This window comes from Oncorhynchus tshawytscha, linkage group LG07 (assembly GCF_018296145.1).
Source record: "Oncorhynchus tshawytscha isolate Ot180627B linkage group LG07, Otsh_v2.0, whole genome shotgun sequence".
In the NCBI taxonomy this organism is placed as follows: Eukaryota; Metazoa; Chordata; class Actinopteri; order Salmoniformes; family Salmonidae; genus Oncorhynchus; species Oncorhynchus tshawytscha.
The window spans coordinates 32,219,855-32,238,164 of record NC_056435.1 but is presented as its reverse complement, the minus strand read 5'-3'; the positions used below and the strand labels follow the sequence as shown (position 1 = coordinate 32,238,164).

General features: G+C 43.2%; 1 protein-coding gene across 1 annotated transcript; it reads right to left on the bottom strand.

Moving 5' to 3' along the window:
- Positions 1-557: 557 nt before the first annotated feature.
- Positions 558-17,463, bottom strand: LOC112254377 (zinc fingers and homeoboxes protein 3). Its single transcript, XM_024426903.2, has 3 exons — positions 17,202-17,463; positions 6,089-9,039; positions 558-2,165 (listed from the first exon to the last, which is right to left on the bottom strand). The coding sequence occupies exons 2-3, from the start codon at positions 8,833-8,835 to the stop codon at positions 2,132-2,134; spliced, it is 2,781 nt and encodes a 926-aa protein (XP_024282671.1). The 5' UTR covers positions 8,836-9,039; positions 17,202-17,463; the 3' UTR covers positions 558-2,131.
- Between the last annotated feature and the right edge of the window lie 847 nt (positions 17,464-18,310).

Here is an 18,310-nt window from a genome sequence, read left to right as displayed (position 1 = left end):
AGTGATTATCATTAGATCAAGCTGTTCATATTGACAGGCATACACAAGCATTTTTGTACATAATGGCTCTGATCACAACTTGCCAATACAGTACACTGGAAAGAATGATTAAAAAAAAAAAAAAAAAAAAAATTAATCTGCCATTGAAGCAAGAGCTCAGTTTCTGACACCAATTTATATTTCTTGTAAAGGCGTTGGTGTCTAACTTTGAGAAAGTGTATCAACTGTCCTCTACCAGTAGATGACACTGTTTAAAAGGAAAACTTGCCAATTCTTACTTGATCTAGATTAATACGCCCCTACAAATATCGAATTAACTCTTTAATTCAATCCCACTTCTGACACCAGTGTAATGAAACCGGCAAGGAGCGCATCTCGAACCCTGAACCCGGCCCATAGCCCAGCACGCCATGGACTGTGCCACAAGAGCATGCTCGAGTGGCAGTCAATATCCGCGCTCAAAAACACGGGGTCGCTACAAACATGTCATGTTTGTTCTATAATCAATCTACAGGTGTGACAGCTTTTCATGTGGAAGTAAAAACAAGTAAGCAGTCTTCCTCAGTGAGAATTTATTCTGGAAAGTGTAGAAAGGATGATACAACAGTGCTTTATGATCAAACTATTTCATAAAAGTTAAAGTGATCATAACACCGTAAGTCCAGATTTCTTTCCATCTTTATTTTTCAAACCAAAACAAATTGGTAACATTCAACACAAGTGCATACACTGCTGGTAGGAGATCACCTCCAATTTCACTTTGGATGGTATAGCACCGTTCTTAGCTATTTAGCAGCTTATCAGACGCATGTAGTGACCATGTTTGTTAATATGAAAAATTCAGAAGAATGAAAAGATCTCCTCATTTGGCTCTCTAGCTAGCACAAGATCTACCTCTGTGTCCTCCAAGGCATTTGATCAAATTGACATTTATTTTATAGCATTTGCCAGTATATTTCATATTACAGCTGAATGTTAAGCTTTTACAAGAATACAGAAGCAGCATCTTTTTTAAAAATTTATTCACAGATATAAACCAGCACAGCAGTAACTTTAATGCACTGGCACCTTTTTTTGATCTCAACATCACAGTAGCTGGAAAGCTATAGGTGATGGGCGGACCGGTCATATCAATGCATTGGGACAGACTTAGTAAGGCAACGTTCGCGTGACAGGCTTCTCTTATGATTGGGTTTGTAGATTCAGCCAGGGCAGTATTGATTTTGACAGAGCTCTGTCAATATCTTTATTCTGGGGCAGTGTGATTTTAGCATTGCTGTCTGCTAGTGCATTGTATTGTCTCTTGCGTGTAGCTCAGGGTTTCTCAAACGCAGTCCTCAGGACCCCAAGGGGTGCACGTTTAGGTTTTTTGCCCGAACACTACACAGCTGATTCAAATAATCAACTAATCATCAAGCTTAGATCATTTGAATCAGCTGTGTAGTGTTTGGGCAAAAAAATAAATGTGCTCCCAAGGACCAAGTTTGGGAAACTCTGCTGTAGCTGAACTGTTGAGTGATCACCAACATTTATACAGAGATAAATAAAACTAGAGGCTCAATTATTTCTGGACTTACAGTGACTATAGAAGAAGAGTAAGTAAAATTGAAAAACCAATTAACAGAGGAAAGTAAAATTCAAGGCAGTGCTGAAGTACTGGTTGCTAAAAAAAAAAATTACAAATATCAAAGCCAACAATAACATCTCCTAGACACTGCTCATTTTGTCCAGTCAACAAAACCCCTCTTTAGTGCAGTTTCAATCATATACATCTCCCTTTCCCTAAACAGTATCTCTTTATCTCGCTCCCATCTTCCCTCATTCAAGTCAGTTGTCCAGTCAGTGTTAGTCTTCTCTCTGTCTCATCCGGCTTACCACCCTCTATGCGCACCATCCCATTCCCCACAGGACCACAAAGAAGAATGAAGAAAGGCTTGAACATCACAGGACTCAAAAGGTGAGAAGTTCTTTCTTTAGAGGATGGCAGGAAGTGATGGGGGTATTCACAGTTACAGTCCAACGGTCCAGCTACAATCACATCTGCTGTCATAATGAACACACCAGACCATGGCCATCTGTAAAGCCAGCCAGCCAACCCATCCTTTACCCCCGGTAGGTTTGGGCCACTCCGTCACACTTCAAGCAGCTCTATTATCAGACGGTCCCTGAAAACACACACAGGACTCACATTAGTACAATACTGTTCTGATGAAAATACATTTTCCATGAATAAATGTTATATATGTATTTTTTGAATAAGCACTGTTAAAAGATATAGAAGTTAGTCTCTGATTTCCTCGTAACAGCCAACTCACAAAAGACAATAGACATGATTTATTCACATATATTAGCACGCTCTCTTAATCTATAATTCAATGGCCCAGACTCCAACTCTTCTAAAAATAGCTTCTTAAAACACAGACCTTTGATTGTCTGAACAAGCCACTCTGTATGAATACCCACACTCTCTCCCCGGGTTAATTTCTTTATTCTTCACACAGTAACAACTACAAACACATAACTGACATTTTTTTCTTCAACTTCAATTTTACAGTTTACAAAGCCATAAATAATATCCAATATCAGAGCAATATATAGCTACTGTAAATATCAACGGTATAGTTTTTGACATTCTGTGATGACGAAGGAGCAACTATCTTCCTCATCGAGGCTGGCAGGTAAACAACTGACCTAACACACAGAAATTCCATGAAGGTATGCATATGCAGGGCAGAGACAACAATAATGCCACCGGCAAAACTAGAATAGTCCCTGTAAGCAAAATGACGTTGAAAATATGTCAAAAATACATGTCCAAGACGTTGAAGTTGGGTTCTGAATGAAAGGTGAAGACTTATTTTCCGGACGTTGAAATCAGGTTCATTTCAGTTCTGAATGAAAGTTGAAAATATACATTTTTCAGACGTTAAAAAGATGTAAAACAGGCTGTTGCATTGGCATTATTAGTCCCGATTCCTTTGACTAATCATTTTGGCTATTTAAGCTCTGAATTATTTTTATTTAACTAGGAAAGAACAAATTCTTATTTACAATGACGGCCTACCCTGGCCAAACCTGGACGACGCTGGGCCAATTGTGCGCCGCCCTATGGGACTAACAATTACAGCCGAATGTGATGCAGCCTGTATACCCAACTTCATCAGGAGGAGTTATCCTGAGCATATTTGCAATGTGTTTACACAGCGGGAAATGCAGAAGTATTTTATTTTTCGCTATGATCAGCTCGTCAAATTTACGGATACAGACTTGAAACCACTGATCATGACACGTGGTGAAACTCCTGGACAGCAGCTGTGAGTAGCCAGATTATCCATTCCATATTGTCCATTTTACTTTGACCTGTCCTGTGTTAGGATACAGTTGAAGTCGGAAGTTTACATACACCTTAGCCAAATACATTTAAACTCTCAGTTTTCACAATTCCTAACATTTAATCCTAGTAAAAAGTCCCTGTTTTAGGTCAGTTAGGATCACCACTTTATTTTAAGAATGTGAAATGTCAAAATAATAGTAGAGAGAATGATTTACTTCAGCTTTTATTTCTTTCATCACATTCCCAATGGGTCAGAAGTTTACATACACTCAATTAGTATTTTGGTAGCATTGCCTTTAAATTGTTTAACTTGGGTCAAACGTTTCGGGTAGCCTTCCACAAGCTTCCCATAAGTTGGTTGAGTTTTGGCCCATTCCTCCTGACAGAGCTGGTGTAACGGAGTCAGGTTTGTAGGCCTCCTTGCTCGTACACGCTTTTTCAGTTCTGCCCACACATTTTCTATAGGATTGAGGTCAGGGCTTTGTGATGGCCACTCCAATACCTAGACTTTGTTGTCCTTAAGCCATTTTGACACAACTTTGGAAGTATGCTTGGGGTCATTGTCCATTTGGAAGACCCATTTGCGACCAAGCTTTAACTTCCTGACTGATGTCTTGAGATGTTGCTTCAACATGTCCACATAATTTTCCTTCCTCATGTAGCCATCTATTTATTTTGTGAAGTGTGCCAGTCCCTCCTACAACAAAGCACCCCCACAACATGATGCTGCCACCTCCGTGCTTCACAGTTGGGATGGTGTTCTTCGGCTTGCAAGCCTCCCTTTTTCCCCCTCCAAACATAACTATGGTCATTATGGCCAAACAGTTCTGTTTTTGATTCATCAGACCAGAGGACATTTCTCCAAAAAGTACGATCTTTGTCCCCATGTGCAGTTGCAAACCGTAGTCTGGCTTTCTTATGGTGGTTTTGGAGCAGTGACTTCTTCCTTGCTGAGTGGCCTTTCAGATTATGTCGATATAGGACTCGTTTTACTGTGGATATAGATACTTTTGTACCAGTTTCCTCCAGCATCTTCACAAAAACCTTTGCTGTATTTATGGGATTGATTTGCACTTTTCGCACCAAAGTACTTTCATCTCTAGGAGACAGAACGCGTCTCCTTCCTGAGCGGTAAGACGGCTGCGTGGTTCCATGGTGTTTGTACTTGCGTACTATTGTTTATACAGATCCATGTGGTACCTTCAGGCATTTGGAAATTTCTCCCAAGGATGAACCAGACTTGTGGAGGTCCACACATTTTTTTCTGAGGTCTTGGCTGATTTATTTTGATTTTCCCATGATGTCAAGCAAAGAGACACTGAGTTTGAAGGTAGGCCTTGAAATACATCCATCCACATGTACACCTCCAATTCACTCAAATTATGTCAATTAGCCTATCAGGTGCTTCTAAAGCCATGATATCATTTTCTGGAATTTTCCAAGCTGTTTAAAAGGCACAGTCAACTTAGTGTATCTAAACTTCTGACCCACAGGAATTGTGATACAGTGAATTATAAGTGAAATAATCTGTCTGTCAACTATTGTTGGAAAAATTACTTGTGTCATGCACAAAGTAGATATCCGAACAGACTTGGCAAAACTATAGTATGTTAACAAGAAATTTGTGGAGTGGTTGAAAAACGAGTTTTAATGACTCCAACATAAGTGTATGTAAACTTCAGACTTCAACTGTATATTGTTTCTTAACATATCAGCACATTTTGTATTTGATTGGGTACCATTTAGATTAGGCTATTTGTTCGGAGAAAACTACATGATGTAAAAAGTGTCTGTCTCATTACATTGTCATACATTTTATCTCCAGCCTGTAGGCTACAGAAAAGGCCACCCGTATACTATGTCTGCTACATTATTTATGTTAGATCATTTTTGGGGGGCGGAGCGTTGGTGGAGAGCAGCAGCAATGCGTCTCTCCAACAGCACTCTGGAGAGGCATGCTGGGAAAGGACAAAGGAAATATTTTGCACCCCTGCATTTTGACAAAGTGGGCACTGATTATCACAGGGTGGCATCAGCGCTCACCTAAAAAGCCCATATGCCACTGGTTGAGAGAAATAGTTATTGTTTTTGGGCAGAAATATACGAGGTTTGGCCTCCCAGTGGTCCAAGGCACTGCATTGCAGTGCTAGAGGCGTCACAACAGACCCCGGTTCAATCCCATGGCCGCGACCGAGAGACCCATGAGGCGGCGTACATTGGCCGTCTGGGTTTGGGGAGGATTTGGCCAGCCCAGGATATCCTTGTCCCATTGCGCTCTAGCGAGTCCTTGTGGCGGGCCGGGTGCAGTGCACACAGACTTTGGTCGCCAGTTATACAGTGTTTCCTCCGACACATTGGTGCGGCTAGCTTCTGGGTTAAGTGAGCATTGTGTCAAGAAGCAGCGTGGCTTGGCAGGGTCGTGTTTCAGAGGACGCATTGCTCTCGACCTTCGCCTTGCACGAGTCCGTAGGGGAGTTGCAGCGATGGGACAAGACTGTAGCTACGAATTCGATATTATGACGAAGGGGTACGTGTTTTTTGAAATTTCTATTTTTTAAACATCAAAATAATTATGTGAAGTTTTATGTGTTGTTGGAGGTGCGTCTTGACCAGTTTAGCTCAAATGCCACCCTCTTCAATCTGCCTCAATAGGCGGCGGCCTAATCCTGCCTAATGAGCGGTCCGGCCTTGGGTATATGAGGTGATCACAGATTCAGTACTTTTCATTAGACAACGGTAACTGATAGAACTCACCTGGGCTCTGTCTGCTGCTCACCAAAGGCCTGGATGGTAACTGGCTGCTGGTGGTCATCCTCCCTCTCTGCCCAGTGACCATGTAGTCCTTCGGCATTCCCTGTATCCACAGCTCTTTCTCTCTCCCCAGTCTCCTCTGGCCCTGCTGGACTCAACAGCGGCCTCTGTGTGTCTGCACCCCACCAGAATCCCTGCTGCCCTGAGCTCAGCCCCTCAGGTCCTCCATCAAGCTGCTTGTTCACCTCCTGCTCCACCAGTTTCCTATGAACCTCCTGAGGGTTGATCAGTGCCCCTGCGTTGTAGTCTCTGGGGCCTTTTCCTTCCTCCCCCTCTGCTGGTAGGCACTGGTAGCCCTCCAGCCATTTCAGCTGGCTGTTCTTGTGAATATAGCGGCTGTCACTGAACCAGCGGACCACCTCTGGCTTGGGCAGACCCGTCATAATACTCAGCTCCTCGGACTGCTGGCTGCTGGGCCAGCGTGTGCTGGTGAATGCCTGTCTCAGAAGGTGCACCTGCCTGGGTGTTTTCTTGCCCCAGGGGGCAGAGAAGGACGGTTGTGACAGGTCTGAGATGTGCGTCTCTGACTTGAGCTCTGGAGGGAAGGCCTCTGAATCAGGTTTTGAAGCTGGATCGCTCACCATGGACCTCTGCAGGTTGATCTTTATGGGGTCAACTTTTAGTTCAGGGCAGGTCCTGTCATCCCCAAAATGGTCTTCCTCCTTGATAAGCTGCCGCAGGACTGACATAGCTTTCATAGGAACCTCCTTTGTGCATTTGCCATCCTCTACAATAGATATGCCGCTGCCGCTGCTTTTGGCAATGACGCTGGTGTTTTCGTTTTGGGCTTTGCTGGCATGGTTCAGGTTGTTGACATTATCATTATTGCTAGTGCTGGAGTAGCCACTACTCATACTGCCGTTGTTGGACTTGTGGATATTATTGTCGTTACGGTCATCATCACCCATTGTTGATGGGTAATGATCCTGATTAGCTGTGTTGCCGTTGCTATGGATGTTATAGGCGATAACGTTAGATTTGCCGGTATTACTCATGACCACTTTACTTTTGTTGCTGCTGCTGAAGCCTTCCAGGACAGATGGTATGCTATAATGTCTGCTGCTTTGATTGTTTGGTTTGTCATGGCTGTCAGTGAGACAATCATCATTATTGCCAATGTTGGAGGTGCAACTGATGATGCTGATTGGTTTCCTAGTGCCATGGTCCCCGGCGTCAGTACTAATGGAGGAGTAACTACTGATGCTGCTGCTGCTACTGCAACTACTACTGCTACTGCTGCTTCTGCTGATGGTGCTAATGACACAACCATTGTTTCCCGCCAATCCCAACCTTTGCGCAACACTCTTGTCAGACTCCAGGCTGGGCACAGTAGTGGGGATAGTGTTCCTGGCTACTACCTGCGTTGTTCCGCTGACCACTGTCTGATATTTCGGGGGGATCATGGTTGGGGCGACATAAGAGACCCTAGTGGTGACCGGGTGACCAGAGGCTGAAATGCTAGCCGAAGTGGCTATGACTCCAGCATGCCTGCTCACTACACTACCATGGGACACCCTGGCAGCCTGGTGGCTGGGGCCCACTGGAGCAGGCTGGGCATGGACAGTGTGTTGGTTTACAACATGATTGTTGTGCCGTTGCTTAGGGGGCTGTTTTGGGGGTGCTGTTCCTTGGAAGACAGTGCTGAACATCTTTCTCCTGGCCTCCTCTATCTCCTCGGGGGACCAGCTGATGCCCTGTTTGAGTCTATGGGCGGTAAACCAGAGTTTGATCAGCTCCTCTGGCCAATCAGAGACCACGGTCAGGTAGCAAAGCTCAGCTTTGGTCGGGTAGGGGAACTTTCCAAAGGAAGTCTTGAGAAAACTGCTGGTGTCCATGGCAGCATCATAGGTGGGGATGCTGCTCAGGGGAATCATCACCTTTGGGAGGTTTTTGATGGAATCGGAGGATGAGGAGGAGAATGAGAAAGTGGGAGGGCTGTGCTGGTGATAGGCTTGATTGGGCACCGTTGTCGTTATCACATGAGTGTGAGGTTTCCTCAACATAGCAGGGCCACTGGTCCCACTGAGAGACCCATTCTGTAGTTTAGGCACATTCGTCAACATGGTGGGGTCTGTCTGCTTCATCTCCTTCCCAGTGTCTATCCTCCGCACCTCTACTGTGTGGGAGACTACAATCTTCTTGTGCTGTCCCTTGGCCTTCATCATTCTCACTATAGGAGTTTTAGTGAAGGAGATTGCAGGATCGTTAGAGTCCTCCCCATTTGTTGTGAACAGGCTCTGCTCCACAATAGTCGCCCCATCGCTCTTCCTGACATGCAGGGACACGGTGACAGAGCCCCCCGACACCCCAGGGTGGGCTTTAGAGTTGTGCAGGGCTAGGGCCTCAAACCTGACCACTGACACACCACAGATCAGGCAGTAGAAACTGGGCTGGGCCCTGAAGTCTACGTGGCAGCTGTGCAGGTGGTCCAAAAAGTAGTTCAGATCTCTGGACTCAAAGTGGCAAGGTGGGCAGCTGTATGTGCCCCCTTTCTGCCATCTGTCACCCACTTCAGGTCTAAAGGAATCCTTGAAGAAATGGCGTCCGTCTTCTCCAGATATGCTGAGGATACTGTCCTCTGGGATTGTGGGTAGGAGCTCAGGGAGGCAGCCAAGTATGATCTCCTCACGCATGTGTTTGTTTTTGGATGGGATCATGCATGGCACTGTTGACTTCCTCTTGCTGGCCATTGTATTGTAGTGGTGTGTAGATGATGGGTGACTGACTGATTGTCCCGTATGGTAACGGAGGGCGAGTGGTATGTGGAGAGGACTGATGGGGTTTAAATGTCATGGGCCAGCCGCGATGACATTACAGTGTTGCTTCATGTTTGTCCTCAACTTCTGGGACTCCTCTCACACGACAACAGGCTGTTTTGGCAGCTCACTGTAAACCTATGGGAGAGAACAGAAAAAGATGTGATAAGTTAAAAATTCCTAATAAGAATGCATCCACACACAATCAGGGAAACTCCCAGTCATTTTTACATTGTCATGTGCCTCACTCTTCTGCCAACCTTGGATAAGAGCCAGGCTACATTTTACCGGCAATAATGTTCCAACCCTTTACATTGGGGTGTACACAACTTTGGGGAGCCATCTGGTGACATCAGTGCTCCCCGATGTGCTCTCAACAATGATTTTAATGACACATGCAACATTACATTATGTTGAGCAATCAAATTGACAGACTGCATCAAAGGGCCTCCAAGTATTTGTCACCCTTTATTTAGGATGACGTACGCTATTCGTTTTGGTAAACACACACATCCATGAATACACACACACACACATCCACTCTCTGTAAATATACCCCCTTCGTACTCGAACACACTCACACATGGAGGTTCCTCACAATTGCTTCAAATTTAATATATGCATGCACGCACACACTCGCACACACCAGTGTTTCCCTTATATTCATTTAGCTGCTAAATCGTTGCCATCACTCCAAAATATATGATACAAAAATATATATATAATTTGGAAAATAATTTCCGGGATGGTAAAAATGTTTTCAGTGTAAACCAGATATAAAGCATGTAGAAAAGATAGTGGAACTATATATTTTTAAACAAGATCATCTTTGAGAACCAACAATCATCAAAATAAAAACTAGACAGAGAATCTAAAACTGTTATGTTTGAGTCACTCAGATAGCATAAGAACACAGCATTAGCCATGACAATTGCAGGACACTAGCTTTAAAACAGATTTTTTTTCTCTCAACCTCATGACAAAATGTGTAGAATTGCATGACACTAAGGCAACATGTGTAGGGTTGAAGAAAATTAGCTTTAGGACAGCAAAATGATGTCTCTGCGGCCAAGAGGATGGTTTAAGACTGCACCATTAGCCACGCCCACTCCCCCCAAAGCTAACTTTGACGCCGATGCTGAAAATAATCCTTAACTCAGTTTTGAAGCCTTTTCAGGACAAAGGTCAACTCAGGTCAGTGTTTTCTGCTTATTCTGTTTTTACAGTTATGTAGCTAAATATATAGATAACATTCTTAGTACACCAACGTAGAATATGAAGCGAGGACACAATCTGCTTCAATTCCTCACTGCCCTCTCATTAAATACAACCCTCCCCACACATTCTCTCTCTCCCTCCGCCTCTCTTGCTGTGAATTGAAAAACTGCTCTTGATCTTATCTAGTTCTCACAGAGATGTCATGATGCTTCGGCAGATGGCTTGAGATATGTCTCTCTTTGGCAGATGTTCATCATCTTCATCATCAGTCCACATCTCAGTGTCCACCTCAGTACTTAAAACTATTTATTACAAGGTGTGTCAATATAGCACACCGAATGAGCACACTATTGCATTCTTGAAATATCTATAGCCAAATTCTTAAGAGTCAGGTCATTATTCTCTTGAACGTGGCCATACTCCTGAAAAACCTGTACGTCTTCAGCCAGTCAGACTGAGTGAAGTTATGTGTATGCATTCACCATGGCCTGCTGGTTGATAAATAAAAGATGAACCTGTTCCGGAATTTAAAATCCCAAATGACTACCCACAGTACATGCTGATCCCGGATGGGCCGCGATGTCCTTTTTGTAACTGCCTCTTTTATTTCTAATGACGGCTCCCTTCCGACTAAAAAAAACAAAACACCAAAAAACAAAAACTAGGTCACCAGCATCTTATGTATTAATCCCGGTTCGCTGCATCCAGACGTGGGCATTTGCTGTATGTTTAGCTGGCGGGGAGGTCATGATACTTTCTGACGGCACACAGTTAACCCCTGATGAGGACAGTGGGGTTTAGTGAGTGCATTCCATTGAGACGTTGGCTACAGCTCTCATGCCAGCGAGTCTGATCTTCTCATGCTGAACGAATAAGATGTGAAGGTATGGTTTTAGTACTGTGTGGACAGGGGAAAGGCAGTGGACTTACTAGTTAGTTCCCAGTTACAGTACATTTGGAAAGTATTCAAACCCCTTGACTTTTTCCACATTTTGTTACGTTAGTCTTATTAAAAAAAATGGATTCAATTAAATGTTTTCCCTCATCAATCTACAAACAATACCACATAATGACAAAGTGAAAACAGGTTTAGATTTTTTTTTGGCACATTTATTAAAAATGACAAAAAACAGAAATACCTTATACCTCAAAATTGAGCTCAGGTTCATTCTGTTCTCATTGATCATCCTTGTGATGTTTCTACAACTTGATTTGAGTCCACCTGTGGTAAATTCAATTGATAGGACTTGATTTGGAAAGGCACACACCTGTTTATATAAGGTCCCACAGTTGACAGTGCATGTCAGAGCAGAATCCAAGCCATGAGGTGAAAGAAATTGTCTGTAGAGCTCAGAGACAGGATTGTGTCGAGGCACAGATTTGGAGAAGGGTACCAAAACATTTCTTCAGCATTGAAGGTCCCCAAGAACAAGTTGAGTAAAAGCAGTACGGTTCCCTACGGTGAAGCATGGTGGTGGCAGCATCATGCCGTGGGGATGTTTTTCAGCGACAGGGACTGGGAGACTAGTCAGGAGTGAAGGAAAGATGAACGGTGCAAAGTACAGAGAGACCCTTGATGAAAACCTGCTCAGGACCTCAGACTGGGGCGAAGGTCCAGCTTCCAGCAGGACAACGACCCTAAGCACACAGCAAAGACAACGCAGGAGTGGCTTCGGGACAAGTCTTTGAGTGGCCCAGCCAGAGCCCGACTGAACATCTCTGGGGAGACCTGAAAGTAGCTGTGCAGCGGCGCTCTGCATCCAACCTGACAGCGCTTGAGAGGATCTGCAGAGAAGAATGGGGAAAAACTCCCAAAATACAGGTGTATCAAGCTTGTAGCGTTATACCCAAGAAGAATCAAGGCTGTAATCACTGTCAAAGGTGCTTCAACAAAGTACTGAGTAAAGGGTCTAAATACTTATGTAAATGTGATATTACATTTTCGTTTATTTGCAAAAATGTCTAAACCTGTTTTTGCTTTGTCATTATGGGTTACTGTGTGTAGATTAGTGATAAGATGTTTTTTTAAAAATCCGTTTTAGAATAAGGCTGTAACAAAATGCGGAAAAAGTCAAGAGGTCTGAATACTTTCCGAATGCACCAGGAGGTGATGCAGTTAATTGTAATGTATAACTCTAATCATTACTACCTCATCCTAACTGATAGTTTTTCACAAATGTGGCTCAAATTTTGATTCCTGGTCTCAGAGCTCCCCAATCACATGTTGAAATACTAATGCATCAAGGAGATCACAAAAAAATGTGGCCTACAAAATGTGCATGTCAATTTTTTTTATCGGTCTTCATCACAATGATACAAAGGCCATGCCATTTAAAAAATACCATGTGATGGAAAATGTCATCTGAGCACTAATAGGTTGAAGTTATTTGTGTCCCGCGTACTGCGCTGAGATATAGCACAGTGTCGTTGCCCTGGTACCTCTCCCCCTAAAACATCCAATTCCATGCATGACAAACCCAAGACAGGCACAAAGTTGAGCAAGGGTACATGAAGAACCAGGTCACCATTCAAAAGAATGGGGTGCATTATCTCACGAGCGAGATGTGCGATCAGACAAGACTAGGGCTTCTCAGACAGGGAGCCATTGAATGGTGCACTCTGAAAAGAGGGGCCTCGTGTTTCATCGCTAAAGTAGACGACTCAGACGGGAACTGTCTCCCGGTGTGTCGTATGTCCCAATACTGGCACTGGCTCTATGGCTGAGATGAAAAGAGTTTAATCTCCATAGACCTGGAGAGTACTGATCTGAACTGAGGCAAAGTAACAGAGCTTTCAGACAAGCTCTCAGAACACCCCCGCTCACTCTTCATAAGCAAAGTCCTCATGTTACCTTGTGTGCTCAACTCAGTCGAAATGATTTAATTTCAAGTAACTATTTAATATTTGGTTTATAAGAATAAAACACTTATTTAAAAAAAGGTGGTTTCATAGCTGAAGGGGTATAAAAGTGGTACATCTGCAATACAATAGCCCACAGGCACGCGTAAATTGTAGGGTCACCAACAGTTGATATTTGCAAACAGAGATTGGCGTTTGCAATGCCATGTTGCTGGTCACATGACTGAGGAGTAAAGAGGACAGAGAAAAAGGAATGACATAGGGAGAGCAGACCCAGACAGACAGCTGGAGTAAGAGAAGATGACAGAGAAAGCAATGAAGTACACATCCACATCGTTTTACACCAAAGCTTTCAGAAATATTTATCTTTTAACTCAACTGCCAGTAAACAGTTGGTGATGCTGCAGTCACACAAGGGCTGAGGAGATCTTGGCTGTTTTATGACAACATTTGTTTTTCCATATATTAGTGTGTCAGTGATCCACAGCTGTCTTGAATGCCTGCTTAGCTGGTATTGAGTTGAAGATCAACAGAAACAGAAACAGAAACAGCTCCTGGCATAAGTGGGTGTAGGACAGACAGAACAACTCCTGACAGACACATCTAAACGACAGGAAAAATCTGTTTATGAGTACATCTTCCGCCAAATGTCCATTAAATAGATTCAAGTCATGTGAGTGGGTTAGCTGGAAACCCAAATATAAGTCAGAGACGGATAGCAATTACTGCCCTGAACAGGGAAGACGTTGAGAACAATGCCGCCTCATTTATAAGAGAAACGTGATCCAGCGCTGGGAGCCTTATTCAGAAGAATGACCGTCGGCTTGTCATTGTTCCATTTCCTGCATGTCTGGATGTCTCCTGTGTCTATCATGCTTTCTGTGTCTGTTATTGACTGAATGGCTGGAATTTAGTGGGCACATAATAATTTAAGTGTATAGCTATGTAATGGATTAGTGATTGCATTCATAAAATCCACATTTACTGTAATGAAAAACACACCTGTAGCCAAGGATGTGAGTGGTTAACCTAGTGTTAATATAGTGGGATCGGTCTTCAGTATGTTCCCAATTGTATGCCCGTAAATTCTGTATCGGAGTGTGTCTTCAGGGTGTGTGTGTGTGTTATGTATTTCTACGTGTACCAGTATATGTGTGTGTGTGAACGTATGAATGTCTGCTGAGACGCAGGTGTTGTCAGACGTCAACCCCCCCCTCCTTACATCCGTGACTGCAGCCGGTCCGCTGAGAGACCAGTCGGCGATGCCACTCATGTGTTAACATTGTCATGGCAACCCCTCTCTTCTCCTTGCCCACCACACCCCACACAGAGGTGTCAATCGTCTACACCCACCACGCATCCAGACGTACACACACACACACACACACACACACACACACACACACACACACACACACACAAAACAACCTTATATGGCAGGCAAAGGACAATGTTAATCCTCCTGCAGTGCCATCTCTGAAAATGCCAGCCTTGGCTTAGCTGTTCCGGACTATTGGGGTGGGGTCAGTTGTAAAGACACCTTCCCACAATGACAATACCTGCTCAACTACACAGTCCACCCTACCGATTAAGTGTTTGTGGCACCATCTAATAAAAAACAAATGAGGTCTACATACATTGCAAAGGGTTAGGGTTAGGGCTAATGCCAAAGCATCTCTTGTTCTGTTCAAATAGATTTTCATGTCCTCCATCGCAATCTTATATTTTTCACCAGAGCCTTCCTCAACGGCCTGGCTGAATGACGGACTAAATTTGTGTGAAGAAATCCTGAGTCACGGGAGCCTATTTCTGCGTTTTTGATGAATAACTCCTTCAGTTCTGTATCTGGGACTCCAGGCCATTGATTTGGCAACTTAAAAAGAAAAAGGAAGAAAAATGGCGGCGTATTGCGCATTGTACTGTCCAACCTAAAATGGCTGACATCACAGCCTCTTGTAACTGCCAGAGTTTGGCAAATGCCAACTCCTGCTGACCAAACCTTTCTTGCACGAGACAGAGAAAGTGGCAGGGGCTCTCTCCTCTCTAGCCCCTAGTTTTTGTGCAGAGAAGTTTATTTTGGTTGGAACAGAGCAAACATGCTGTCTCAAGGAGGCTTTCGATCGCATTGTACCTCGATACTCCTAAGAAAAAAGCGATACCATACGATGAAAAGGAGAGAATAAGAGTGAACCCATACAGAGTGGTGTAGACTTTCAGACTAACAAAACAAAGCTCTCTAAGTAGTATGCTTATGGGACTGTTTTTGTGAGGAGGGGGAAGTATGCTGTTATCATGAATATGGTTGTTTGTACAGAACTGCTGGGAAATAGATCTGGTTGGCATTAGATAGCTGATTTTCCTCTCTGAACTTGAGGAATGTTATACACTCGATGTCAGCTAAAACTGCAAATCATGACCATATGACCTGCTTGAGTGTGCTCTGGCAATGGCTACACAGCACAGTGAAACCTAGGGCACAGAAATGAAAATATTGTTTGACTGGTGTCGATAGACATCAAAACATATAATCCGCAAAGCGGTATATTTGTACAGTAACTAAGGAGTGTCATCCGAGGACGTTTCTTTTTTAGAGTGGGGTGGGCACTCTCGGTCCATTACGCTGTGTCTGTGTATACAAACACTCTCTGTTATGGCCATAGCCAAAACTGTGAGCCATCCCTAATTGCAGGGAATAAGGATAAAAGGCAATATGCCTGGCCTCATTAGAACAGTTCCGAGAAGGAGCGATGGAAGAACGTTCCCAGGGATCCACAATGGGAATTGACATTCCCCCAGTGTAACCTCCTAGAAGAGTGCAACCCTCTACACATACACTCACTGGACCAGGCTGAATCTAGCCAGGCTGTGGGAGCTAGCGTGTCTAGCTTTGTATTAGTCAGTAATGAGAGATGTCTGCCAAGCATTGGAGCAAGGGAATAATCCTATTTTACATATGTCATGCATCTACGAATTTTGAGGGGGCGCTAATGGTAAAATTAGGTGTCTGCATATTTATTCTAATTGAATAACCTTACATTATATTTCATATACCTTGGTAGCATGACATGCTTCTTCCGTTCCAATTGGTATGATGCCTCTGACTCATTGCATGTGCATGAATCACTCACACATTTCCCTGATTACAGGGTTGAATATTTAACCGATAGTTACCGGATGAATATTTTCTGCTGCTCATTCAAGAGGTAGGATACCACCTTATTGTCCTATATAATGTGTATGAACATCAGACACACACAGAGCAGTGGATAAGGTCATATTAGTCAGCACTGGGATCCATGCTGAATGCCTGCTGTGTCACAGGCATGTTGGACAGCTAACAGAAAACGCATTGATTATACAGGGTCACCTCATTGGCTGGACACCTAAAGAAATGTGGATGTCCTGTCTGTTTTAGAGATGGGAGTCATGAGGAAGACTTTACAGCTTGCAATATTCTGACAGTTTGACACACATGAAAAAAGGCAGATCAAAAGATGACAGCTCCCAAAATGCAGTTGACTGCTGAGCTATCAGCATCAGCAAATCAGTATCGAGGACTGAGGGAAATTAAATTAAAACAATTGTGCAATACATATAACCAATAATGTGTCCAATGAAACATTACTTAAGAGTTGAAAGGAACGATTAATGTCGCCATAAAATTCATAGATTAAAAAGGAATACATTTTTTTGCAGAAGATCCAGCTGGACGTCTGGGTTGTCCAAGTTAGGCTACCAGTCATCAAATCCAATAAGATGATGTAGTCGTTACATAAAAAGTCCTTAACTTAAATACGGGAATAGTCAACACTGACTCACTCAAAAAAGAAGAGGGAAATATTCAGCGTTGTGCAATAAATTCATCAGAAACGTCACATTGTAACGTGCGAGAGAGGGCAAGTAAACGTTGTAGGCTACATTCTTGAAACTAACAAACTGGCAAGTTAACTCGTTCACTCCAGTAGCCTGTTGGGAAACATTGGCTCTCTTCTTACTTGCGACAATCTTCAGCTCATTCTGTAGAATTAAACATATTCCCCAAAATCCTAACTCGACACCCCCCACCTACTGTCGCCATTTTATATATTTGCGACTTCATATAAACTGCCTAGACTAGACTACAGCGCCAGATAAAATTCTATAGCCAAAATTGGAGTAAACAATCTGGAATTATAACTCTAATAATACGAGTTATTCTATTGTACAAGGAAAAGTGCCATTACCTTGATAGTTGGTCCGGAGTAAAATGGAATCCGACATTAATATAGAAATGAATTATATTAGATTAGCTCCGTTCGTTGCGCTTTGAGAGGAGGGGGTGGGTCCTCGCCTCAGATGAACCCGGTGAACTGGCGTGAACCCGTCAGTCTATGAACACAGCAAGGTAGGCTACATTACCTCTCCTCGCACACTGTATGGACAGAAAACAACTATGGTCGGCGGCTGGACGACGCAGACAAAAATTATACGTAGTGTAGCCTATTTCCTATGAACACGTGATTCAAAGCGTCACCCAAAATCCTAAACCCTTTCATCTAAATGTTGGAGAGGGGCGGGGGTCGGACGGTGAATGTATACGCGAGAGATGCGCTCTGAACAAAGCAAAAGTATTGGAAACGAACAACGATCGGTCAGTTTTGAACAGTAGCCTACTGAAAATGTAAGAGTGTATTTGAGCATTTGCCAAATGTGTAGCTTAATAATTTTGACATCATTTCCAATCAGAAAATGTCTTACCTGCCACGTAAGCCTAATAAAAACAGTCATAGCCTAATGAATATACATAAGAATTAGGTCACACCGTTTTGCCAATGTAACCCGTGTTAAGGTGTCTGCCTAACCATATAGGTACTTTGGAGAGTGGTTCATACAAGGGGAAAGTATTGAATAATTATTATACTTCAATGAATGAGACATTAGGCCTGAATATCAACAAGGCCAATTCAGCCTAATGAAAAGCGCGCGTAAAGGGGTAAACAGCTAATTTCACAAATGTGTCGCGGCGATGCGCCATATCCTATTTCTATTTGCATTTTCCAGTTATACCGACTAGGTTCACAGAGCGACAATAAACGAACTTTGCTGGTCCGTTAAATAAGGTACCTATATAACAAGGACTAGGCTCTTACAGTCTTTGGTTATACTAGTGCGTAAAAAAGAAGGCACATTATGTGGCAATATGGGGACATTGCGTCCATAATTTGCATTTCGAGGTGATTGCCAAAACCACTGTTTCACATTTTGATTTCGATTCAGGAATACATAGACCTTGTCAATCACTTTAAAACATAAATGCTGGGTGTTATTTTAAATATTAAGAATCAATGTCATG

Excerpts from the sequence above, each read along its gene's own strand:
- LOC112254377 (XM_024426903.2), bottom strand. The coding sequence starts at position 8,835 with ATGGCCAGCAAGAGGAAGTCAACAGTGCCATGCATGATCCCATCCAAA. Across the intron at positions 2,166-6,088 it reads GAGCAGCAGACAGAGCCCAG|GGACCGTCTGATAATAGAGC; the intron begins GTGAGTTCTATC and ends GTGTGTTTTCAG.